Source organism: Lontra canadensis, unplaced genomic scaffold, assembly GCF_010015895.1.
Source record: "Lontra canadensis isolate GAN:19392208 unplaced genomic scaffold, GSC_riverotter_1.0 scaffold130, whole genome shotgun sequence".
In the NCBI taxonomy this organism is placed as follows: domain Eukaryota; kingdom Metazoa; phylum Chordata; class Mammalia; order Carnivora; family Mustelidae; genus Lontra; species Lontra canadensis.
Genome location: NW_022631124.1, coordinates 676203 through 703314, shown reverse-complemented (window position 1 = coordinate 703314; position 27112 = coordinate 676203). Strand labels below are relative to the sequence as shown.

At 45.8% G+C, this 27112-nt stretch overlaps 1 protein-coding gene across 2 annotated transcripts in view; it reads right to left on the bottom strand.

The window, feature by feature from the left end:
* The window catches only part of NCK2 (NCK adaptor protein 2), a 148881-nt gene that overhangs the window by 35353 nt on the left and 86416 nt on the right, over positions 1–27112 (bottom strand). The window contains exon 3 of one of the 2 annotated variants that reach the window (XM_032842447.1): positions 3935–4173. In XM_032842447.1, coding sequence (XP_032698338.1) covers positions 3935–4160 — 226 coding nt within the window. In that variant the 5' untranslated portion in view covers positions 4161–4173. Of the gene's footprint in view, positions 1–3934; positions 4177–27112 lie in introns of both variants that reach the window. The other variant, XM_032842446.1, reaches the window with a different exon arrangement.

Genomic DNA, 27112 nt, shown 5'->3' with positions numbered 1-27112 from the left:
CCAAGGGCTATTTTACAATTAGTTAGCATCAGAGAGCCTCCCTCTGCTCCCAGGTCTGGCCTGGAATCCTGCGCTTGAAATCGAGTTTGGCCTGAAATCAGAGGTGGGAGTCTGGGTGCTAATCACTGGTATGGTGCTAACCACTGGTATGGTGCTAACTGACCCAGGTATGGTCACATTGGGACAAATGCTAAGGGAACAACTGTGGGGGGTGGGTCACTTCTAGCTCCACACTCCCCAGGGAAGTGGTCAGCAATGAACACATGTGCCGTGGAACAAACCCTCCCGAGGAGGTTGCTGGTAGCTTCTAGATGGAACTGTATCGTTTTGGGTAACCCAAGGCAGCACAGGGACTTAAGCGAACCACTGAGAACAGAGTTAACCTCTGGGGCTTTGCTGGGTCCCAGCTGCTCCCATGAAGCTTTAACAAAAACTGTTCTTCAGTAGTCTGAGGGAAAATCTTTGAAAAATACCTCCCTGGAAGCAGCTTCCCCATCTCAAAAGATGTAGCACGGTGCTTTAAAACACCTAACCCGCATGATTTAATAAGCGAGGCAGCAATGTCAAGGCCAGACTGCAGACCAGCAATGCTCCTCACCACTGAGCAAAGAGCTGCATGGTTTGAGCCCTTCAGAATATCAAGCGGGCTCGGCCAGGAAGAAAGGGTTCTTAACAATTGCCCCTTGTTATCTGAGGAAAAGTTCTCTTTGACTATTCATGGTCAAAAGTTGAGTATGAGAGGGGATCCGGTATCTAAATGTTTTGCTCATGTGCAAATAAGAGCTCATAGTGTTTTAGTCAATTATAAATTATTAAAGGAAAAGAAAGAATGTTAATCCTTTCCTAACAGATATCTTTTTGTCAAAGGTACTGCTTTTTGGAAAGTTAACCTAATGAACTATTGCATGTGATTAAATTGAATTTTCCACTGACCTCAACAGAGCAACTGAGTGTAAGAAAGCAGGAGGGAACTCCACAGAGTTCCAGTTCTCTGCAGCAGAGATGTAAACACATTTATAACACCATGACTTTGCTGAGGAGTCCAGTGCTATTTTGTTCCAAACCAGGCACCTGCCAGGGAAACCTTACTCTGGGGCTTGAGGCATCAGGCGGATTTCCATAGCGTAAAAAAATCACAAAGGTGGATGACACCACGAGGAACCACTGGAAGCCTGACACAATGCCAGGTAGTTTTCCACATAATTTTCACTCCTTCTAATACACCCTGGAGAGAATTTCTGCCGGCTGCATCACCAACTAAAATCACACTGTAACTGTGACAGCATGCTGGTGACAACACTTTAAGCAGGGAGCCACAGACATTTGGCTCCAATCTTTTTAGCCATGGGGACGAGTGGGAAGCAGGACGGGCCTCGGGTTTTCTCACCTTCCTTGACAATGATGCCGTGGCAGGCCCCGGCTGTGGGGAATTAAGAAGTCCCTCCACCGTGGGGATTTCTTGCCGGGGAGCCTCCCTTCCCTTTGGTACTGCTCAAGAGGGCAGTGGAAAACTCAGGCTGGAATACCAACGTCTCTCTTGGTGCAACGAAAGCAAGGCTTCGGGGCAGCATGGTGAACACAAAATAAAGATACACAAAAATGGGTGGGGGGAGCATCCCTCCACAGATACTGATGTTGGAAATATAATTTTGTGTTTTTACAACATGTAACGCTTAGCACAAATGTGTCCAAGCAGATGCGCGCCTGAACTGTGACTGAGGCCTGGTGGGGAGCTGTCACCTTCCAGAAGAGGAGCACGCGTTCCTCAGGCAGCTCTCGAGAGCCAAGGGGAAAAAGTTAAAGAAGAGCAAACTCCGATTCTATTTAAGGGAGAGCTTTCGAGCAATCTGTGTTCTCCAAAAATGGAACTGGCTGACTGTCGAGGTAGAAGTGTTCTGGCAGAGCTGGTGGCCATCTGTCAGGGGCGGGGCAGTGGCCCAGCACCCAGCTCCACGAGGGGCTGGTGGAGTGAGGCTCTTCTATGTGAGAGCCCACAGTACCCGCAGCACCCAGCACCCAGCTCTGGGAAGGGCTGATGGAGTGAGGCTCCTCTATGCTGAGAGCCTATAGTACCTTCAGCACCCAGCACTCAGCACCCGGCTCCGGGAGGGGCTGGTGGAGTGAGGCTCTTCTATGCTGAGAGCCCACAGTACCCCCAGCACCCAGTACCCAACACCCTGCTCTGGGAGGGGCTGGTGGAGTGAGCTCCTCTATGCCGAGAGCCCACAGTTTCTCAGCACACCAACCGGATTACAGCTCGAGAAAAAGTAGACATAGAGTGAGACATCTGGTTAATGGTTTCAATTTGAGGCTTTGCCTTTTCTCCTTCTTCCAAGTGAAAGGAAAAAAAAAATGACAAGGTATTCCAGGGAATTTCTAGATAGTTCAGAATGCTTGCTTCGTCTTATTTCCCTTCCGATCATCTCATTCAATTTCTCAGTATTTCATTCTTTACTATAATACCAAGAATACATTTTTTAAAAAATGGATTAGAAAGAAAACAAAACAAGTCAAGGATGTTTAACAGCTCCCAAAGAAGGTACGTTGGTGGGCGAGAGGCTGAAATTGGAAAAAATAAATAAAATTAAGCTCAGGTGTTTAATCTGTTCATGCTAACTGCATTTCTACCACAGTTAATGAAGAGTTATAGGTAAAGGACAACAACGTTTCTTTCAAGTGACCTGCCTGGGAAAAAAATTTTAGGGGTATCAGGTTAATGGAAAAAGAATCAGACTGCTCATGCAAAATGAAATTTCTACATCAGCCTCAGACTCTGTGATAGCTGGCATGATTCATACTCAGGCCTGTGTCTCATTTCTCTTTCCACGTCACAAAAATAACCTAAGCCCTAACACAAAAACACTACCCAATAAATGAAGTCTTTCAGTGGATCTGAAGAGAGACTGAGCAGACCCTCCAAGACTGCATGAAATTTTAGACGAATATTTCCCAACGCCCACTACATTCGGTGTATCATTTTCTTTCTAGCTTTCCCACCTGCTCCCTTCCCACCCCAAATGAAACAAATCCTCCTGTTACAAAGAAAAAGGGAAAAGTGAAGTAAATGTAACACAGGTGATAATACTGACTTATTTCATAGCAAACTCTTAAGTGATGACCAGCAGCCTCAGGTACGACCCGCATTAGACTCATACAAGGAGTAACACTAACTTTTGTAAATGGCGGCGGGGCTCATCATTTTTCGGCAAGGCCCTCAGTTACTGCCACACATCATCTGCAGCAGTCACTACTGTAAATATATCAGGTATGCGCACTAAGACAAGGGGGACACCATTAACCCGAGGTGATTCAAGGTGGTCTGGGTCACATTGGGATACAGAGCACGTGGGAAGAAAACCGGGTGACAAACCCACTGGGTTGAGGTACCATTGGTCCCCACCTGAGTGACGGCTGTCGGCCTCTGGCATCACACTGGGGCGTGCCCATGGCCACCTGAGCTAACACTGGCCAGGACTGTGGTATGGGCATCATCGGTCCAGGAGAGGAGGAAAAACCCACCCGGTTCAAAGAGCTCTTCGCTCCTTCCCACTCTATGCATGAAGGCGCATGGACAGGGCTGTGTGAGACACAGAAGACCTGATGCAGTGATGCGGGCAGAGTGGCTGGCATTTTTGGAGGTGGTAATTCCCCATGAGGAACCTCCAGAAAATGGATGCCAGGAGACAGAGACACATGCAGGGGCCCCTACCACACAGAAGGGTCAACCTCCATAAGACTCGAGACGCCAAAATCTCCAGGAAATGACAAGCATGGTATCTCTCCAAAGACAATTAGAAAGATGTCAACTTTAAACACACACACATGAACTAGAAGGATGAACGCTCTCCCCTCCAAAAACGCCAGGCTTCTTCGCCTTGCCTAACAGGAAGTAGTTGAGCTCTAATCCGGGTCCTCTGGCGTGGGGCGCACTCACCTAGCGTGTCCTTCAGGTTCTTCACCAGGGAGCCCTTCTTCAGGCTGTTCTTCCTCTCCACATAGTTGGACGGCACGTAGCCCGTCCGGTTGGCCGCATTCCTCACCCGCCACCACGTCTTGGAGTCGTCCAGCAGCCATAGGCGCTCGTTCTTCTTGATGTCCAGCTCCTGGTCCTGTTGGGCTGTGTAGTCCCACTTCGCTATCACAATAACTTCTTCTGTCATCTTTCATGGAGTCCTTCTGCCAGCAAAACATTTGGAGACGTTCATTAGAGAACCAACCAAACACTTCACCCTGTGCACTTGAAAAACTTGAAAAATTATGCACTGACAGCTTTTAGTACAACTTGGCAACCGGTTTCCTCCTGGGTCTCGAAATGACCTTGAGATGACCTTCTTTCAGCACGCTTTAGTATTCTGTTTAGAGACGGCAACTTAAGAAAACAAATCCTCATTTTGTACACTGGGAAATCTGCCTGCTGGGCCAAAACCGAAAACGAACTTTCCAAAAATTCTAAGTAACGATGTCATAATTAAATGTGTTCACTTGATTAAGTAACAGCAGCTCCTTGTAGCTATGTTTATAGCCATGTCTCAAGATCTGCTGAATTTTACGAGTGCACTTAATGTACACACGCACCCAAACTGCTCTTATAAATTAAAACTAAAATAAATGTGGTATCCTGGACGGGCTCCTGAAACAAAAAGGAAATCAGTGGAAACAACAGTGAAATCTGAACAAGATGTTGTTAATAGTAACACATACCAGTGTTTGTCCCTTAGTTTTGACAAATGTACCATGGCTGTGGGAGATGTTAGCACTAGACAGCAAACTGAGGAAAGGATATATGAGAATGCTCTGCATTATCTTTGCAACTTTTCCATACATATGAAATTACTCTTGAGGGGTACCTGGGGGGCTCAGTCGGTTAAGTATCTGCCTTCGGCTCAGGTCATGATCTCAGGGTCCTGGGATCGAGGCCTGAATCAGGCTCCCTGCTCAGTGGGGAGTCTGCTTCTCCCTCGGCCTTTGCCCCTTCCCCTACTCCTCTCTTTCTCAAATAAATAAAATATACTCCTCTCTTTCTCAAATAAATAAAATATTTAACAAAATAAAATAATAAAATAAAATGACTCTTGAAACCTGGGCACTCATAACCGGCAAAATTTGGAAGTGATCAAGATGTCCTTCAGGAGGTGAATGAATAAACTGTGGTACATCCAGGTAATGGAATGTTACTCAGTGATAAAAAGAAATGAGTTATCAAGCCATGGAAAGGCACTGCTAAGTAAAGAAGCCACTCTATAAAGGCTACCCCAGTCTCATTCTCACAAAGACCCTTTCTTTGACCAAACTTTAGTCAGGCCCCTCTGAATCCTCTTCCCAGACTAGGCCTCAACCTCTACACTTCCACATTTGTCTCTGCGTGTCCCAATTTTACCAAGAATCCTGCCAAGCTGGTTTAGCCAGAATCCTCCACTCTTACCCAGGTGATGCCCCATTGCCTGCCTTACCTTCAGGAAGACTCCTGTCAGGTTAGTTTACTCAGAACCCCTCCTGTTTCCTCTCAGTAACCCCATTCAACTATGGCCTACCTTACTCCTTGGCTATGAACTGCCATTTTTCCTTCTTGTATTTAGAATTGAGCCCAAATGTAACTCCCTTGCAGTAATGCCTCTCAGTAACTTCTGCTTCAGCCTTCTTCTTTTTTTTTAAAATTAATTAATTAATTAATTATTTGACAGGCAGAGATCATAAACAGGCAGAGAGGCAGGCAGAGAGAGAGGAGGAAGCAGGCTCCCTGCTGAGCAGAGAGCCCGATGCGGGGCTTCATCTCGGGACCCCGGGACCATGACCCGAGCCGAAGGCAGAGGCTTTAACCCACTTAGTCACCCAAGCACCCCTGCTTCACCCTTCTTTAACAAGTGTCACGAATATTTTTTCTCTTTACCGATGCCAACTCTATGACATTCTGGAAAAAGCAAAGCAATGGAGATAGTAAAAAGATCAGCAGTTGCCGGGGCAAGGGAGGCACGTGGGATGAACAGGTGGAGCGTAAGATTTTTAAAGGAGTGAAACCGCTCTGTATGATACTTTAATAGTGGATACACGTCATTATACACTTGTCGAGACCCATAAAACAGTCTACACCAAGAGTGAATCATCCCAAAATATAAAGTTTATTAAAACCAGAAATAAATATAGTATATTATATATCTAGTTAAGACAGTTCTGGAAGTAATAAATAACGGAGGCATAGCTGAATGACTGAAATGAATATAGTTATCAACTGTGTCAGCAGCTCCATACTTTTTGGGTACAAGATGGCCCAGTATTTCTTCCGGCAAAAAATTCGAAATTCAGTCCTTCGACTGACTGCATTTCCTTAAAACTTGGAAGGAAGGGATAACAGAAAGACTATTGACTAAAACTCTCTTCCCCTCTGACAGAGACAATTCCTCATCCCTTTCTAGGGATGACTTTAGAATTATAGAGGGAATCATGTGCATTGGCTCCATGGAGGCATGAACACCATTTTTAAGTAACATGACACTTTCTACTGGATGCTAAGGCGACTTATAAATAATACATGTTCTCCTGTTTCTTGAATTAACTTCCAAATTTAGAGATAACAAACCTTTCGGGAAGGAGGAAATATTTAATAAACCTTATGCATAATGTATGCAACATCCAAGAGGACAGAGTTTCACACAACGCTCATTTCCAAGCTGCAGACCATTTTGTTACATACTTTTGGGAAATCTCCAGGCCCTACTATGTATTTCTCTCTCTCCTGACCTTTCTGTCAGGGTTAAACTTTTCAAAGTCATAAAGGCGGTTTTTCTTTCCTTTCTTTCTTTTCTTTTTTTAAATAATAATGAGAGCAGTAATAGGATTGAGGATCAGAGAATATCCCATTTGAATACCAGGTTTGTTTCTTAATTACACAGTTTTCAAGAGAGTTCTTAACAAGACCAGCCCATCACACAAGACCAATCAGAGCAATTTATTACTTTCCGGCGTGATTTAACCGCATGAACAGCAGTCAAGTATGGAGCTAGCTTGGCAGAGTACACTAACATCACCAAGAGCTTAAACATGTGTGGTGCCAGGGCTCTAACACAGGCCAATGGTATCAGAATCTGGAGGAGTGAGGTCTGAGCATCAGGTTTTTACAGTTCATCTTTCTGGCAGGTCTTAGAAGGGAAAAACCAAGTAAGAGAGAACTGAGTCACCAAACGCCACCTCAGGATACTTTCCTTGGGTCATCAGACTACGGATGATTCACAAGAACTCTGAATGCGTGATGGGTACCTGACACAGCTCAATTCGTTTAATCTCCAGAACACCCACCTTCCAGGAAGTTGGTATGTTTTAGGAGACTGAAGATCACAGAGATTAAGTGATGGGTGTAATAACAGAATCAGGATCTGAGCCCCGGGTCTGTCGACTCCCAAATTATGCTCATGTGCCCCCTTTCGGGGTGGGTGGCTGGGTGAGGGTCTAATGTGTGCTCTGCATTTTGATGGGCTTATTCCAATCCAGGAAATCTAGGATTCTAGACGAGGTGAAAATCAAAAGCTCCCTCGCACCTAGAAAATGATAGCAATGGGTTTCAAACCTATTCTAATTGACTTACGACAGCTTCCCATCACTACAAAAACTTCACAAGGTCAGCCAATCAACAGGTGCTTTGTCCCAGTGCTTCAGACGGTAGCCAATCAACAACCACCTCACCCCAAAGGTAATGGAATCCACCAATCAATAAACGCCTTACTCCAGGGTTTCTGAGTGTTAGCCAATCAACAGCAGTCCCAATGGAAAGACGAGATGGGAGTAATAGCAGGGGCGAGGGAAGGAGGTGATGCTGAATCAGGTGCATGGCAGGAAACCGGCATGTGGGGAAAAGGGAAAGGAGGCTGATTTCAGTCTTAGAAGATGGGTGGGTGGGTGGTCAGTGGAGTCAGAGGGGGGCTCTCCAGGATAGAAAGATCTAAGCAAAACAATTAAGAATACTAAGCAAGAGAATTAAGAATAATGATTCCAGAAAATCATTTAAAATAAAAAGTGAGCAGAATGTTATCTCTGGATATCTTTTTTTTTTTTTTTTAACGTTTTTAATTCCAGTTAGTTAACAGACAGCATAACAGTAGTTTCAGGTGTATGATACAGTGATTTGAAAATTCCAAAGAACACCCAGTGCTCATGACAAATGCCCTCCTTAATCCCCATCTCCTATTTCATCCATCCCCCCACCTACCTCCCCTCTGGTAACCATCAGTGTGTTCTCTATAGTCAAGAATCGGCTTCTTGGTTTGTCTTTCTTTTTTCCCTTTTGCCTGTTTCTTTTGTGAAATCACCTGGTATTTGTCTTCCTCTGACTTATTTCACTTAGCATTATACTCTCTAGATCCAGCCATGTTATTGCAAACGGCACGATTTCACTTTTTATGGCTGAGTAATATTCCATTGTATATGTATACCACATCTTCCTTATCCATTCATCAGCTGAAGGGACACTTGGGCTGCTTCCATAAGCTGGCTACTATAAAGCTGCTCTAAACCTAGAGGTGCATGTATCCCTCTGAATTAGTGTTTCTCTATTCTTGGGTTAATACCCAGTTGTGTGATTGCTGAATCACATGGTACTTCTATTTTCAACTTTTTGAGGAACCTCCATACTGTTTTCCACAGTGGCTGCACCAGCTTGCATTCCCACCAGCAGTGCAAGAGAGCTCCTTTGGGTGACCTCTGGTTTTGTTTTGTGTTTTTTGTTTGTTTGTTTTTAAGCCATTTCAGTGTGAAGTTCTGTACCTTTCCCCCACCCCGCACATGACCCTGTAGCCCAGCAGAGGTTTCATTTTCCTTCACTTTGCCAACACAGGTCAGAAAAGCCACCTGGAGGCCCATCTGGAGGCAACTCCAGGTTGGCCAAGAGTTCAAATCCCATCCCTTTGGCTCAGGGGCTCAACAGGAGGCCACGTTCTTTCAGTTGCTATAGTGTGTGGGATAAATTGGAATAGAAAGAAATGCAGCTGAATCAAGATTATTCCATACCAAAATTAGATTTAATTTTCTAATAGCAAGAAGCCTTAACAGAACAAAGTCTGAAAAAGTACACTCTAACTGCTGAATGTTAAGTGAGACAGTATTTTGATTTAGTCTAAGTATCAGAGGTCAGCACCCAAAAAGTAGGCACGTTTATCACTTCAGCTTAGGAGGTTCAAGAAATCTCATTTTTGCCTTTGTTAACTGTAGCTAATTAAGTTATCATGTAGGTCGAACCAACAGAAAGAAGAACCACATATTTGATATCATACAGCCAGACCCTATCTTAAATGCCATGTGGCCGCTGTAGAATAGAGCTTAGCAAGAACCTCATGTCATACTGGATAAAAGGAACACTCAAAGAACCTAGCAAACGAAGCTGCTTTTTTTCAAGATTTAGGTGGGAGAAGATTTAAAAAAAAAAAAGAAAAGTCTAGACTAGCTAGAAAAACTTTCTTAGCTCAAAAGTTTTCACTAATTCCTAAAATATCTAGGGCCCTATTTTCTTTCTAAAAAACAACCCTGTCCCACCGTGTGACAGTGGTTGTTTGGGCTTTAGGCACCTGATTTGATGCGAAGTTCAAGGATAAGGTGGACTGATGATTCAAAGTTAATATACAACTGCCTTGTGGGACATCTGGGTGGCTCAGCCGGTTCAGTGACCGCCTCTTGGTTTTGGCTCAGGTCATGATCTCAGGTCATAAGAGGGACCCGCGTTGGGCTCTGCCCTCAGCACAGAGGCTACCTAAGACTCTCTTTCTCTCTCCTTCTCTGCCCCTCCCCCCATATGCTCTTTCTCTCTGAATAAAAATAATTCTTAAAAAAATTTAAAAGAAATACATATATACATCTGCCTCATTTACGCTTCTACGAACAAACTAATTTAGCTCACTACAGAAAAGACCGGAGTCACAGAGCTTTGAAAAACTGCCAATTTCACTTTGCAATATAAACCGTACATGGACAGAACAGGATTTCTTAGACTTAAGTCAAAATAAATAGATAAGTAGACAGACCAAAAAGGTGTAACTCCTTACCCCTAGAATATTAACTTGGAATTTCAGAAAAGTATCTATGTGCACACGTGGATACAGACCTATCAAAATATACGTGTCTATGGGCAAATAGTGTAGAGAGCAATCACGTAGGAAATGAAAGTAAGACTATGCGAAAAAAATTACTGTCCTCCCTACTTTGATTTTCAACATATAGTCGGAATTACTCAACTAACAATGTACTTCACTACAGGTCTAAAGGACTTTTTTTCCTTTGCAATATTTCATGCCTTCAATGTAGTCAACCTATTATTATGGAAAGTCATTCAAATATAGGCTTTTAGCAGATGAGGAATGAAAGAATGATAGACCCCCAAAGGTATCCCGAACCTCCTATCTTACAAACCCGCGAATGTGCTAGATTACATAGCAGAGTGTAATTAAGGGAACTCATCAGCTCATTTTGAGAAGGGGAGATTATCCTGGATTATCCAGGAGGGCCCAATGCAGTCACAAAAGTCCTTATCAGCAGGAGAGGGAGGCGGAACAGTCAGAAATTTGGAAACGCTGCACTGTTTCATTTGAAGACAGAGGAAGGCGCTGTGAGCCAAGGGAAGAGGGCAGGTCCATGAGCTGGAAAAAGTGAGGAACAGATTCTCCCCTAGAGCCTTCAGAAGGAACAAAGCCCTGCAGAAACCCTGATTTTAGCCCTGTGAGCCCAGGTATGGGATTTCTGACCTTCAGAAATGCGAGGAGGATAAGTGTGGGCTGAGTTAAGCCACAACAGCAAACCCATGCAGTGAGTCAATTCCGCTAAGGTCAGTCCCAAAAGGGAACACCTTCTGGATTTTCCCTCCTGTATTACAATGCCTTTATCCCTTGGTGTCTATCGGCAAATATTTAAAAACAGGACACTTGCATTAAGGAGATCTACTCAAAGAAAGAGTCCCAGAAGCAAATGAAGTACCTTCTAACTTCCTTATTAAAGTTTCAAGTTGTGCTGTAAATAAAAGATTGCCAGATGCCAACTCATTTGACAGGAGTTGGCAGGAATGTGCGGTACCCTGTGGGGGAACAGAAAGGCCAGTTGGTGGCTCTTTACAAGCAGGATCAGTAATTACAGCTAATACACTTCAAATTTAAGTAGGACACAATATGGAATCCAGAGGCTGTTCCAACTCACAGTAAGTTAATTAAGCCATGACAAGAGTCAAGGTCTTACTACTTCACCGAGGCACACAAATGCGCCACACATAAAAGAGAAAATAAACAATGGCGCGAGGCTCGCTGCACCTTTTTACTGCAGAAGGGGAGAGGTGCCAATGCAAGCTGCCAGCTGGGTGGTTGAGGGGTGCATGCTTGTAGGTGAGCAAAGCCATCCCCCTCATCCCTACACGACACTGCTGTGTATGCACGAGCTTGTCAGATGTTTCCCGCAACCTTCTGAAACAGAGGTCATCTACAGGTATCGTCAGTGACCGATCATCCTCGGGCATAATTAAATAACCTGTCCAAATCCACAGGGCTGTAAATGGCCTGGACAGGGGTCTGAAGCCGAAGGTTTATATCCGTTATCCTCTCTGGCCTTGGAGTGTTTGCCGGGAGCAGAATTCTACAGCATGTCTAGAGAAAGAAATCTGGAGGGCAAGGCAGATATGGACACATGAGAACCAAATTTCAATTTTCTTTTTGATAAATGGGTAAGCAAAAATCCTAAGGGAGGAAGAGACCAGATGCTCCTGGTCTTCCAGGTGCCATCCGGGAAGGCCTTGTTGGCTTTTTAACAACCCACTGGAGGAGGGGTAAAGGCAGACCAGCTGCAAGGGACGTTTCCCCGATTCCCAAACATAAAGTTGAAGAGCTCAGTTCCTCCCTTGGTGCCAGTGCAGGCCCACTGGTGTTGCCCCAAGCGGACGGCCACCTCCCTGCAGCCGTTCCTGCTAAGCAGGGCGGAGAGGGACAGGGCTCAGGCTTCCGACACACTGAGAGCCCGGCGGGTTATTTTGGACAAGGTCTTTTTTATGATTTGCTGCTAATTCTGTTGGATGACAGAGCCTGTGGCTTGTAAAGTCTCTGAATTTGCAAAGTTTCCTTTGTAATTGTTCCTCTCCAGCTGGAGAAGGCTAGGGTTTGAAATGCACTGTAACACCAACCAGGCAGGTGACGCTGGGGGAAGTTGCCTGACCTCTCTGACCTCCACTGCTGTGTTTGGCTGTGGGGTCAGGGCTTCTGTGAGGATGAAATGAAACAATCCACAGGAAGTACCCGCTACCTGGTCCATGCTGGATACGTGGCAGACATTCTTGCTCCCCTTACGTCATGGGATGCCAATCACAGGACTCACTAGACTTCAATGTAGACTTTGCGGGGCTTCAAAAATATATCACCCTAGATTTTGACAGTTTCAGCTAAAAACAGTGAGAGAATTTAAAATAACAGTTAATACCCAATGCTCTAAGGTAGTGTCACAAAATTGAGATGCCGTAGTGCCATCAATCCTATTTTGGAAGTTTTACCAAGAGATCCTCATGGGTCGCAGGTACACCCTGGCTCCTGCTGGAGCTAATACAGATGATATCTGCTTGCATTCAGCCTAGAGAGAATTTTCATGTGTCCACAGTATTTATCACAATACATTTTATAGACAAATAGGTGTAGCCAAGTTATTTCCAAAACATAAATGTTTTAAAGATTTTATTTGTTTGAGAGAGAGAATGCATGGGGCGGGGAGGGGCAGAGAGAGAAGCAGACTCGCTCCTGAGCCAGACATCGGGCTCGATCCCAAGACTCTGGGATCACGACCTGAGCCAAAGGCAGACACCCAAATGACTAAGCACCCAGGTGCCCCTTAAAACATAAATTTGCAGTGTGTGCTGAGGTTTATTCCAGAGAACCGGCCAGTGAAACAACACCAAAGAGGGGAGGTCGCTGGGCTTGCTTTCTTCTCCTTTGCTGCCTGCTCCTCCCTGGTGCTCCTGGTCCCTTCCCCACCTCTGGAGCTCTGCAAGCGAGCTCCCTGCTGGCCCCAGGGCTCTTGCTCTGGGCCTCTATTCCCAGTGCTGCTGGCTCTGCATCCCACCAGTGTTTCCCCCCTGCCCACGGGGCTTGCCCTCATGACCCAGAGCAGCTCTGACCACTTTCTAAAGACTAATTACAGTATCAGCAGAAGCTCAAGCACACAATCTGCCACATGATTTCTTTTTTTAAATTGTGGTAAAATACACATAATGGAAGATCTACCATTTTAACTAATTTTAAGAGTACAGTTCAGTGGTAGTAAGTACATTACACTTGGACAACTTGCATCTCCAGAACTTCTCTGTCTTCTAAAACTGAAACCAGATACCCATTACACACTAATTTCCCATCGCTCCTCACCCCCCCACCCCCCCAGCAACCACCATTCTACTTTCTGTTTCTATGAATGTGACTACTCGTTTAAGTGTTTGTCCTTCTGTGCCTGGCTTATTTCACTCAGCATAAAGTCCTCAAGGTTCATCTACATTGTACCAAGTGTCAGAATTCCCTTCCTTTTTAAGCCTGAAAAATATTCCATTGCATGGATAGACCACATTTTGTTTATCCATTCAACCGACGATGGACATATGGGCTTACTTTCCCCTCTTGATTTTTATGAATAACACTGCTGATGAACATGAATGGGCAAATATTTCTCCAAGACTCTGTTTTTAATTCTTTGGGGTACATACCCCAAAGTGGACTGGATCATACGGCAACTGTTTCAATTTTTTTGAGGGGCCTCTATCCTGTTTTCCATAACAGCTGGCACCATTTTCGATTCCCACCAGCAGTGCACAAGGGTCCCAATTTCTCCACATCCTCACCAAGATTTGCTATTTAGTTGTTTGACAGCAGCCATCCTAGTGGGTTTGTACACAAACTTTCTTAAGTGAACCTTCTTTTTTAATGGATACTGAAGAGGATTTGTTAGTGGATGGCAATTCTCAAGAAAAAGAAAGGGTGTATTTTTTTTTTTTTTAAACATATAATGTATTATTTGCCCCAAGAGTACCGGTCTGTGAATCATCAGGCTTACACATTTCACAGCACTCACCATAGCACATACCATCCCCAATGTCCATAACCCCACCACCCTCTCTCTAACCACCTCCCCCCGGCAACCAACCCTCAGTTTATTTCGTGAGATTAAGAGTCTCTTATGGTTTGTCTCCCTCCTGATCCCATCTTGTTTCATTTTTCCCTTCCCTACCCCTACAACTCCCCACTCTGCCTCTCAATTCCTCATATCAGAGAGATTATATGATAATTATCTTTCTCTGATTGACTTATTTCACTCAGCATAATACCCTCTAGTCCCATCCATGTTGCAAATGGCAAGATATTGTTTCTTTTGATGGCTACATAGTATTCCACGGTGTGTATGTACTACATCTTCCTTATCTATTCATCTGTTGATGGACATCTAGGTTCTTCCCATAGTTTGGCTGTTGTGGGCATTGCTGCTATAAACATTCAGGTGCAGGTGCCCCTTTGGATCACTACATTTGTATCTTTGGGGTAGATACCCACTAGCGCGATTTCTGGGTCATAGGGTAGGTCTATTTTCAACTTTTTTAGGAACCTCCATGATGTTTTCCAGAGTGGCTGCACCAGCCTGCATTCCCACCAACAGTGTAGGAGGGTTCCCCTTTCTCCACATCCTCGCCAGCATCTGTGGTTTCCTGACTGGTTAATTTTAGCCATTCTGATTGGTGTGAGGTGGTATCTCACTGTGGTTTTGATTTGTACTTCACTGATGCTGATTTGTACTTCCCTGATGCTACAGCCCAGGAGTACAGGTCTGTGATTGACTTGGAGCGCTTAGAAAGAAAGTTTTATACAATTCATCTCCGGTGTTCTGCTCTATCCCATGCCCATTTTTTTTCTTTTTAAGTGAACACTATTAATTTATACATACTAGCAGGATCAGACACTCCCCCAAATTGAACCATATTAAGAAAAACACCTCAAAATGTGAGTTTGTAGGTGTTCATCACCAAGCAGCTAATTTTACTACATGAAATGCCTGGACACAACCAGAATTCCAAAGACTAGGCTAGTAAGTCGATACGACTCATTAGTGCCCCGGAAATATTCCAGAAGAGAGAGAATTGGGAGTTCTGTTGCTTCAGTAGAATCTAAGAAGTGCTATTCTTTATACTACTTTTAGACATAATTTACCACTCAGGCCCTGAGAGTATCCATTTTACTAACCTTTGCTAACTGTTCTCCATTTCTGCATGAGCCTCTTAGACATTTGTCACGCTAAGAAGCAGGTTATGAATGTTAAGGCCTGAGTACCATCATTTGGAGACTTGCTGTCAACATAATAAGCCAATTTCATCATACAGTATTAATTGTAAAACACATGGAATTCCAAACACCTGCACTGGACCTGGAACCAACAGACACAGCCTTACACTGACCCGGAAGATATCACAGTAACGAGGTCATGAGACAAAGGAGAACAGTGGAAACCACTCCCTCCGCCCCTCCTCCCCCAAAAGCAAACTCCTAGAGGCAGAGCAGGGAAATGGCTAGGCAGGCAGGAGAAATGAGGAGATGCTGGTAAAAAGGATGTAAGCTTTTTAACTATAAGATGAATAAGGTCTGACATCTCCTGGAAAACAGTGACTACAGTTGATAATAGTGTATTGGATAATTGAAATTTGCAGAAAACTTCAATGATCTCACCAAAATAAATAAATATGTGGTGTGATGGGTGTTTTCATTAACATCTAGGTGGGGAGAATCCTTTCATGATGTATACGGTAAATCACCACAATGCACACTTTAAATATCTTACAATTTAATTTGCCAATTACACATCAATAAAGCTGACATAAAAAAAGGGAAATACTCATCTATGAAAATGGACATTGTTCACTTTGGTGAAATTTGACCCTCTGTTAACCCAACCAAGGGAGTGTGAAGTATTTTTAGACAATGCATGCCCACTGCTCCCAAAGCAGACATACAACCATGGATCGCCATTTTTAGGGGTTTATTAGGCTTTACTATTTTTCCCCACAAAAGTAACTGTAACTGTTATAACTTCAGTATCTATTTCTTAAACATATCAAAATGTAAATGTCATGAGTTTTCTTGGTTTCCTAATGAATTCAGCTTCACTAATCAATACCTGACCTTCTTCCTGACCACCTTGTTATTCACAGTCCTCTGCCTAATGCGGAAACACACACGAGTGCAACAAGCAGCACAGTGACTTTAAAAACACTCCATGTTATCAAGGTCTCGGTGTTCAAATATAATTAAGCTGCCAAAATCATTTTCATTCTTCAGATATGTAAGGTTTGTGCCCACATTCCCAAGTACTCTAGGTTTTCAATTCTCCTATATAATGGGGGAAGAAAAATTACAGAACACCCGTCCTTACCTAGCCCCGGAAATGGGGAGCTTCCCCCGTCATGCTGAGGACGGAGCCTGGTCCAGGTCAGGGATCTGGAATATGGAAGGGATCCTGGCTACTCTGGTTTTTTACTCACCACACATACATACCTACAAATGCTTTTGTTAAGATAAATACTGACATGCAACTCTTTTAAGGATGTCTTCGGGGACCTAGGTGGCTCGGTCAGTTAATCATCTGCCTTCGGCTCATGATCTTGGGGTCCTGGGATCCAGCCCTGGGGCAGGGAGCCTGCTTCTTCCTCTTCCTCTCCCACTGCTCCTGCTCATTCTCTCTCTCTCCCTCTCATTTGCACATGCTCTCTAACAAATACATAAAATCATAAAAAAAAAAGAAAAGAAAAAAAAAAGGATGACTTTCCTATCATTTCATAAAACAGAAGGAGGAAATAAGAATTTCCAACATCTATGCCTGACTTTTTGAAATAAATTTTATTTTTCAGAATGGTTTCAGTTTGGGGTGCCTGAGAGGCTCAGATGGTTTGGGGGGGTCTACCTTTGGCTCGGGTCATAATCTCCAGGTCCTGGGATCAAGGCCAACTCAGCAGAGAATCTGTTTCTCCCTCTCCCTCTCCCCCTGCTTGTGCTTTCTACCTAAGTGAATCTCTTAAAAAAAAAAAAAAAAAAAAAAAAAAAGAATGGTTTCAATTTCCTCTACTGTTAACATACTACATCAGAATGGCACATTAGGACAATCAATAAACCAACACTGATACATTATTAACCAGAGTCCATATTTTATTTTGATGTCCTTGGCTTTTACCTAATACCCTTTTTTAAAATCCACAAACGCGCCTAGAAGACCACATTACATTCAGTCCTCATGTCTCTTCAGGCCCTTCTTGGCTGTGACAGTTTCTCAGACTTGGCTCGTCTGACGACTGTCCAGTTCTGAGGAATACTTGTCAGGTCTTCTGTACAACATCCCTTGCCTGGGATGCATCTGGTGCGTTTCTCCCCATGCAAGTGCTGTTAGTGGTTTGGGGAGCAACAGCTCAGAGGCAAAGTGCCATATCCATCGCAGGGGATCAAGGAGAGATCCTGCCCACGTGATTCACCACTGGTGATGCTGACCTGGCTTGAGGTGTGTTTGTCAGGTCTTCCCTCTTCCGAGTCCGTCTGTCTCTTCTCCACACTGGGCTATTGGGAAGGACACCTCTAAGCCAGCGTCTGCCCTTGGGGTGGGGCTTCCACTCCACCTCCCTCGAAGATGTGGTATCTACCGAAGTTAGATTCCATTCCACACGGGAGACTTGTCTCTCTTCCTGGTTTAAAACTCATTCATTCCTTTGCATCGGGGTAGATGCACAGAAACTTATTTGAGCCATACTCTGGCTACAATCCGGGATTGCTTATTGATCCTGGGGCTCAAACTATTCTAACTTTGGCTTCTGGGAACTCTTTCAGTTGGCTCCTGTGTTCCTTTGCTATTCCACCATCACCGTGAGAGAGAGAAAGAGAGAGAGAGAGAGAGAGAGATGTGTGTGTGTGTGTGTGTGTGTGTGTGTGTATGCTGAGAGTCCATCCTTAAGCTCTGGCATCACGAGACAGCTCCAAGCTCCTCCTGGACATCTCCTGCCCCAGTCCCGGAATCAGCACAGCTGGCGTTAGGGTAACCAGTGGTACCTACGTCCCACTTTGTGTGCATTTTATAGACTCTAGCCCAGCTCCTGGGTCACAGCACTGTTGAAGAAAGTAAAGAGGCCATCCTGTGGGCCTGCTGCAGTCTGGCTTTGATTAGCCTTCCCTCCCTCTAAGCAGTGCCGTTAACAAACACCTCTCCCTGGTCCCTAACGTACATGTCGCTGTGTCTGGCTGACTGTCCCCAACCCCTTCTCCCACTGCCTACTCCTCCTACAACCCCAGCTGGGTTCCATCCCCATCCTCACCAAGCAGGCCTCCCTGACCCCACCTTCAGTCTGCCGTACATACTTCACACTACCACAGGTGTAATTATTTTTACTCTTGACTTAGGTGAGCCTAAACTTGGTAACATATGTCAAGAGCACCTCAGGAGATCCCAGGTGCTATGAATCAGGACTCTGACATGGTCACCCAAAGTCCCAAGGAGGCATGGAGAAAACTCTGGTCGCATCTACCCTTCCCCCTGCTCCAGGGCAGCCGAAGGTGCTACAGAGGCGCTCCCAAGCTGCTGATGGGTCCACTTGATACTTCTGATCACTGGCCCAAGCAAGTCCTGGGTGGTGCCAGCAGCTCGCTCCGTGTCCAAGCGAACTCCCTCCCTCCGTCTGTAAGGGGTCTGTTTCAGATCTTCCTTCTCGCTCCACGAACATGCCCCACCCCTTCTGCAGTGTCAGGTGATGGAACAACCTTGCCTCGTACTTCACTGAGAAAAACGAAAGCAGTCCGAAGGAAATGTCTACCTGTCTATGCCTGTGACCACGCCACTTGTCCCTTTGTTTCCAGGGCGGGCAGCTGGGCACCCTCTGGAGGCTCACCCTCCTCTGTGCACTGAACCCCACCCCTCTACTTCTGGAGGAACCTGTTGGCCCCCACCCCACCGTGTCCCGAGGACTCTCCTTTCTGGATAATCTTATCTGCACGGTGATAGCTGACACTGTCCATTAGGGCTTTCTTGAGTGCGCCCCTCACTCGGCTTCCGGGCAATCACGTGGCCCTGCTTTTCTTCCTCCCTGAGCGCCCCCCTCAGCTCCCTGCTGCTCCTACTCTGTTTCAGACCCAGATGCAGCGGCAGCCAGGCTGTCTGGGAGCCCCTACTCTGTCTGCTTGCTGCCTGGATAATTCTGTCCGTCCTCCTGGCTCAGAGTGCCACTTCGATGTGGGTCACTTCCAGAAGTCAGTCTTCACCCCTGCTCTTGCCCCTCAACGCCAGACTGTTCCACCCAAGTGCCTAGGGAACGCATCCACTCGAATGCCCAACGTGGTCTCCAAATGGCTCACACCCAGAGACAATTCTTCATTCTCCCCACCAGAAACAAAAGGAAACGAGTCAAGTCAACAACAACAAAACCCGCCTGTATCTCCTCTCAGTGTTCCCTTCTGAGTAAATGACATAAAAGACAACCATTCATCCAGTTGCCTGTCAAGCCAAAGCTCTTGGAGCCATCCTGCAGCCTCTCCTTCCGCACCACCTGCCCCACTCAGCACACCCTGCAGCCTCGCCTGAAAAATGTCTCCAATCCAACCACTCCTCATCCCCTCTACCGCCCTGCTCCAAGCCAGCAGCCCCTCTTGCCTGTGACTTTCTCCTAACGGGTCTCTCTGGGTCCAACCCTCCCCCAACCCCGCTCTGCTACCCTAACAGTAGCCTTGTGAGACCTGTACAATGCATGGTGATTTGTGTCACTCCTCTGTCCAAACCTTACTACAGCGTCCCATCACATCATAACAGAATCCGGAACCTTTACAAAGGTCTCAGATAACTTGACCTTGGGCCCTTTTCCTCCACGCTCGTACCCTTCCTGCTCCTCACACCTGGCTGTCCCTCAGAGCCACCAGGCGAGCTCTTGCCTGAAATGCTGTGCCCCCGACATCCACAGACTCTCCGTCCCCTCACGCTGCCTTATTTCCCTGGTACTTCCCAGGAGTACTTCATGCATGTCTTTATTGATTAATTGTCTATTTTCTCCCACTGAATACAATTTGTTGCGGACAAGGACTGTGTGTCCTTGTAAACAAAGCGCTCAGGCAGGCCTGAGCCCATGCATGTGCCCTGCAAGCATCTGAAGGAGGGAGTGGGTGAATGTCCCATAGACACTCTTTATCAGGAGGGGCTGACAGCCTCCCCCAGAGGAATCTGCTCGTGGGTCCGAGCTACTGAAAGGCTGCTGTGTCCTACACTGAAGTCCCAGTTTGCTGTTGGGAGTCACACTGAAGATGCTTCATCTAAAACAATCTCACTCCTTGAGATAGCCATTGTCATTCTACATAATAAGGGCTCTTGACTCATGATGGCAGCCGTAGAAGAATTCCAATTAAAATCTTAAATGTTATACTATTGAGCTACTTTGGGTAAAAGGATAAAAGTACATGGAATAGACATAAATATTCATGAAATGCGGATCAATAACGAAGAGGGACTCTTCCAGCTCTTTCTAGCAACTAATGAGCACAGCGACAGATACGAGAGACGCCAGTTTAGGCAAACCCACAACACGTCTGAGAGCACGCCGGCCGAGAGCACACCTGGTGAGCAGACTCTAAGCACCGTTAATAAGATTCCAGCACTGGAAAACTCTGTATTTATCCTTTTCAACCCCCAATTTTGAAATAGGCAGTTGAGCACTGAAACAACGCCAGATGGATATGGTCCTTTAAGCAGAGCTAGAAGAATACAAGACTCCCTTTTACATAAAAGCATTAAAGTTTCTAACTAGTGGAATCCATTGCTGGCATGGTAGAAGACTGTTAAGAGCACATCTGGATTCTCAAGTAGGAATTCCCAATTGCCACAGATTGAAATCTGATGAAATATACTTGAAAAGAAACCGCTGTAGGCACTGCACACAATGACAAAGGGCTGGCATTTAGAAGACATAAAAACCCTTGAAGTCCAGAAGAAAAAGAACAACAGCTTGACTGAAAAGCGGGCCAAGGACACGCTCCTTGCACAGAAGGGTGGCACAAATGGTGACTACATACCCGAAAAGCTCTGCCACATCCATAGCTTGAGAGCAGAGTACGGAAGATGCCTTTGGACTCCAGAAGGATAAAAATGAAACAGGTTGATGATACAGGTGTGAGGAAGGCTGGGGAGACGAAAATGGAATGACCAACATTGAAGACAATTTGCTGGGCTTTTCCTGGAAGTTCAACACAGCATGCCGTGCCTGGTGGCAACTTCACTCCGAGTCACAGGTGGGACTGCTGTGACAGAGAAGAGAAACGAAGCCGAGCAAGGGGAAAAGGGAGTAGGGTGTCACACAGCAGTGACACAGCAGCAGGCCTCCCCAAACCACTTAGATGACTTCTGGAAACCAGGCTGAGTAGGGGGAAAAAAAAAAAAAAAAACAAAGGACATCCTACATGGTATCATTTTCGGAAAAGCCTGAGACCGACCAACTAGACAATATTGTTCAGGCTCACCCATGCATGTAGTGAAATGAGCTTTAAAAAGCAAGGGAACGGGGGCACCTGGTGGGTGCAATCAGCAGGACATGCAACTCTTGATCTCAGGGTCATGAGTTCGAGCCACACATTCAGCGCAGAAATTATGTATTAAAAAAAAAAAAGAATAAAAAAGTAAAAGAGTAAGATAATGGGCAGGTGAGTAAATAAATGAGGGAGAAAAGACAAAGGTCCCCAGAAGAATTCCAAATAAATTATGTAGCTCCTCCTCATCAAGGAGGGGGAGCCTAACTCCACTCACTTAAGAGTGGGTGGCACTCAGACCTCCTTCCAAGGAGGACAGCAAGAGAGGGGCATGAGGAGGAACTCTGGAGCCAGCTGGTCAAGGCCAAGGTCATGTTGCTTAGGCAGATGGACAGTACATACCTTGGATATTATGTGATGAACAATGGCACTTTACCGCTTTGGTCTCCAAAGAAGCCCACGACCCTAACAATGAGGATCAGGTAAATCCCCACTGGGGGACACCTGACAAGTGCTCAAAACCGTCCAGGTCACCAAAACCAGGAAAGTCTGAGGAACTGTCACAGCCTGAGGACACATGACAACAACGTGTAATGTGCTCTCCTGGGTAGGACCCTTAGTACCGGGGAATTTTCCATCCTCTGAAGTGTACTTTGATATTAATATAGCCATTCCTGCTTCTCTTTTGATAATGATTAGTGTTTGCATGGTATGTAATTTTTCATCCTTTTTTAATCAACGTATATGCAGACATATATACACATGCACGCCTCTAAAGTGTCCCAGGATATGACAGGAGAGACAGAAGCGCCTCAGAGGATGATAAGGCACTTATGTGGCCAGTATTTTGTGCTTAAAAAGGAGAGGTCCTATAGGCAGAAGTCAGGAATGGGCTAAACCCAGGGGTCCTGAGACCGTACAGAAGAGTTCAGAACCCTATACTAGGTAATCCATGCGGAATCCAGATCTCACTTGGGAAGAAGACATTTCTGGTTTATTTAGTTCTATTTTTTTCAGGGAAGGAAAAAAAAAACCCCAAGCGATCAGGTATTCTCTACAGCAGTCTGAGTTTTCCATTCCTGAGACCATCAAGATGATGAGTTTCCCCACAAACGCCACCGACACTGTAAGCAGAACACCTGAGTGCACAGAACTGGGCCTCACGGGGTCAGCCCCAAGGACACAGAACTTCTTCCCACCCAGCTCTACAGTCACAAAGGACTCAGTGCGGTCATCTGACTCACCCACTGATCCATCAGGATCCTGCAGCACTAGGAGGTCTGATCCTGATCACCAGGACACTTAGACCTAAGGGACTTGGATCCTGCGGCTAGAGGGTGTGGGTCTGGAGCCAAAAACACTGGGCGACATCACTGACACCAGAACCAATTCTGGCTATGTGGCCTTTTATAAAGTTGTAACGATTTCACACCTCTCCCGTGTTCTGCAGGTAACCCAGATATTGGTTCCACTGAGCAGAAGTCAGGGCTCTGTAAAAAGACCCTGGAAGAAATAATACGGATTCTGCTGTGTGATCTCTCCACTGACCCTGGGCCCTGTTTTGTAGGAACCCATCATCCCTCATGCTGAAATCTCCAAAGTAGAAAACGTAAAGGCATGGAGAGAACATATTAGCAGCACTCCAATTTCTGGTATGTTCTAACACACCGAGGTGCCCTGTGCTTCCTGTTTCTTTATTCTATTCTGCCAGATTTCTGTGTAGAAGACCAGTCTCCCTTGAGGGGTAGCTCATTATAAGGATCAAAAATCAGAACTGCCAATAAACACTGTAATCAGTAGTGGACTGGAGTTTTGTTTGTTTTGTCTTTTTTAAGTTTTGCAGATTATCTACAGTGTGAATACATGAACATTCTTGGATGGAGGACTTCAAAGCAGAAGGCCTCTTGCAGGAAGATGGATGCAAAAACATACAGACACACAGGCACAGCTCACTCCAGGACGTTCTAGAGTCAAGTCTGAGCACCCTAGTGGCTCTTGGAGGAAAATGCACGTTCCCCACAGAGGAGCACAGAGGAGGTGACCTGGGCACAAATGCAAGTGAGGCTCATCTAGGACACAGGAACACTGTCCTGTGACATCCTCTTTACCCCTCTTTTCTTGCCTTACCTCTGCTCTCAACCCCAAAACAGCCCTTTATCTCCCCAGGGTTAGCAGTTTCCAGACTGGCTGATCAGAAAGACTTGAGAAGCTTTAAAATAAAGCCAAAAAAGTCTAGGCTTCCCAAAATCGAATCCTCAGAGCTGGAACCGGAGACTGGGGTCTGTGTTTTTTTTTTTTTTTTTAAACCCACCTCCAGGAGGGGGGAAACACAAGCGGGAAGAGTGTTGATGAAAACATCAGCCCCGATCCCCTGTGTCAGCACCTTTGACTCCCCGGGGAGCTTGCCCCGGGAGATGGCAGGGCCCATCTGCCCCTCCAGGTTGGTGGCTCCCCTGTGCAGCCAGCAGGCCCTGACTCAGAGCTCCCTGAGGCCCATGTGCTTGCTTCTGGAAAGAAAACTGTGAGGCAGAGGCCATGGCACTGGCAGAGGCCAGGTCTTCTCTGGTCCCCAAGCACCTTTTGAGTGACCAGCTCTTTCCATTCCCAGCCCAGCCGGCCAACAAGAGCAGAGGCAGCAGCACAGGCAGCTCATAGCTCAGGGGAACTCCTGGTCCCCTCTCCTGGAGATGAGAGGCCAACGGGAGACGAGCTCCTGTGTTTTCCTGCCATTTGGGGCCAGAGGGGGACTTCCGGTGTCACCCACACCGTGAACGCTTCTTCCCACAGAATTCTGTGGGGTGTGGTGGCTAGGACTGTGGTGCAAAACTGTCCACGAGGTACTGTCCCTGAACTCCAAGAACCACAACCCAGGTACTCCTCGAATCCCTCTCCATCACTGGCCCGGAAACCAAGGCCTAGATGTCAACACACAGTCATGAGAAGCACAACTGAACAAATGGCAGGTCCTCAACCCCATGTCCCACCACACACACCACTTTCTCCAGAGGCCTCTGCTCCAAGCACAAGTCAATGAGACTTGGAATCCAACCACCGAGAAAACAGAGCCAGAATTTAACAAAACGGTGCTCACTATGGAGTTTTGGGATGATAAGACAGAGCCATTTGAAGATGGCCATGCAGCTTTTCCCACAAAGAGGAGGCTATCAGACGCAGGCTGCTGACAGGAAACGCTTCTTATCTCGGGTTCCTGGGATGAACGGCTCCCCTCAGCTCCTCTGATCTTGGTGTGGAAAGTCTTTCCTAGTCTTTGTAAGCACTACAGAATTGACAACAAAACCTCTGGGTAAGATCATAAGCTGCGGGTCCCCAAACTGCTAATTAAAACAAGTCTGGAGAAGGGGGTCTCAGCTTTGTTGTCCTCCCCACTCCTTCCCCATGAGCGCTGCGGTAGGGGAGGGGGGATCCAAGCAGAATGCAGCCTTCTGTGGAAATACCCTACCTGAGCACGAAGCATTCTGCTTCCCCCACTGGGCTTGGGTCTGGCCTGGGGTCCATGGTGGGCCTTGGCTGCTCCTGACCACAGCCTGCCCCCTCTGTGGCCTGCATAGCATTCCACACAGGAAGGTCAGAAGGCCAAGGGCTCTGGGCAGGGAACCACCATGAGGGATTCCAAAATTAGGATCTCCCTTACTTCTTTCAGAAAGCAGTCAAGTTCAAACCTAACCAAGGCTGAGAAGACACAGGTGGTTTCACAGTGAGACACAGGATGGGTCCCCACTGTCACAGACCTGGCAGGTGGACACGGTTACCCTCTCCTCAATAAGAACTGGGGGACCCCAGTTTCCACTCAAAACCTACTTCTGCTACGACCTTGATCATTAACACGGTACCAGTGATCTTCTATGGTCTGATTGAGTCATACAAAGTTTTTATTTAACTTCTTGGAGCCAGTACTCTTTCCAGAGAAAACTTCCCCAATGTTCTAATAAAAGTGAACAGGAAACACCATTCTGATGGACAGAAATCTAACTCAGGTTGCATCTTTGCTCTCTGCACTAAAGAACACCAGTGACAGGAGAAGGTGGAAGTGAAGAGGTCCCAGGACCCCCCACAATCCCCCAAGTGTCCCGGGACCACCAGCCATGCTGCTGTGCAGGACAGCTCTGCGGTCTCCCGCATGCCCCTTCAGATGGGCACATGCTAGTGGGAGGTCCATAAAAGAAATTCTCACAAGGACACAGCAACTTATTTTTCAACTTCACTGAGGGAGACTTAATATATATAAAAAAGTCATGCATATTTGATACGTACAATTTGAGTTTGGACATAGGCACACACGTGTACCTTGGCATTATTGCCCCAAACAAGGTAATAAACAAGTCCACCACCTCCAACAGATTTACCTGTTCTGGGTCTACAGGTGGCTCCCAACTTCTAGTAGATTTTTTTGACTTTATGATGGCGTGAAAGCGACACCCATTAGAAACTGTACCTCTAATTTTGAATCTGGATCTTTTCCCGGGCTAGCGAATGTGCTCCATCCTCTCTCGTGATTCTGGGCAGCGGCCACGCAATGACCCCGGTCACCCATGCAATCATGAAATCTACGAGCAGCACAGTGAAGACCACTCTGGTTTTCACTTTCAGTTCAGTATCCAATCAGTCACGGGATATTCAACACTATTAGGAAACAGGCTTCGTGTTAGAGGATCCTGCCCAACTGTGGGCTGATGTAAGGGTTGTAAGCACATTTAACACGGGTGAGGCCAAAGATGACGTTCACAGGTGTATTCAATACCTTTGTGACTTACTGATATTTTCAACCTATGATAGGTTTATTGGGATGTAAATGCATTCTGAGTCATGGATGATCTGTGATTTGCTAAAAACCTCCACCTCCCTAACCCCCCACTGCGACACACACACATGGCAGGAATGTACTTTTTGTTTTTCTGCAGGAAGGTAAAAAAAAAAAAAAAAAAAAAAAAAAAAAAAAAAACCTTTTTAATTTTGGAACCTTGACTGCAGCAATGCTCTCATTCAAAGATCCATGTGATCTACTTCTTACTCTACTGTTCTGTCCCACCTACATGCCTGGTCCAGTGGTTCTTAAAGGAACAATGCCGCTAGGTCACTCTGCAACCGAGCGTGCACAAATAATTATAACCCATGACCTCCTGGCTCATTTCTTGCGTTTATAAAATGATGGTGGTGTGGGGAGAAAGAGAAGAGCCATGTCATCTGGTTTTAAAAAGAAATTATGCAAGTTTATATGAAAATTCCTTTGTGAACTGTCGGGTACAATTCAGAGAATAGTGGAGAAAGGATAGAAATGCCCAGAACTCAGCTTCTACAATCTGTCAGAGAGAAAAGAAGCGGGGGAGTGGGGAACAAGGACTTGCTTTTTTGTGTTTTTAATTGTTTTTTTCAGCTTTCTAAGAAGCCACACTGCTAGAGCATGTTGGGTAGGGGAGAAAAGGAAAATGCTTGATTAAACTTCGATCATCACTTCTACCATTAGAAAATGGATGATTTCATTACATTAAAAAAAAAAAAAACTACATTGCAATTTTCTGAAGCTTCACTCTGCACAAAGGTGCTGTGGACATCTAAAGGGGCATGGGGAGGACAGAGCACATGGAGTATAC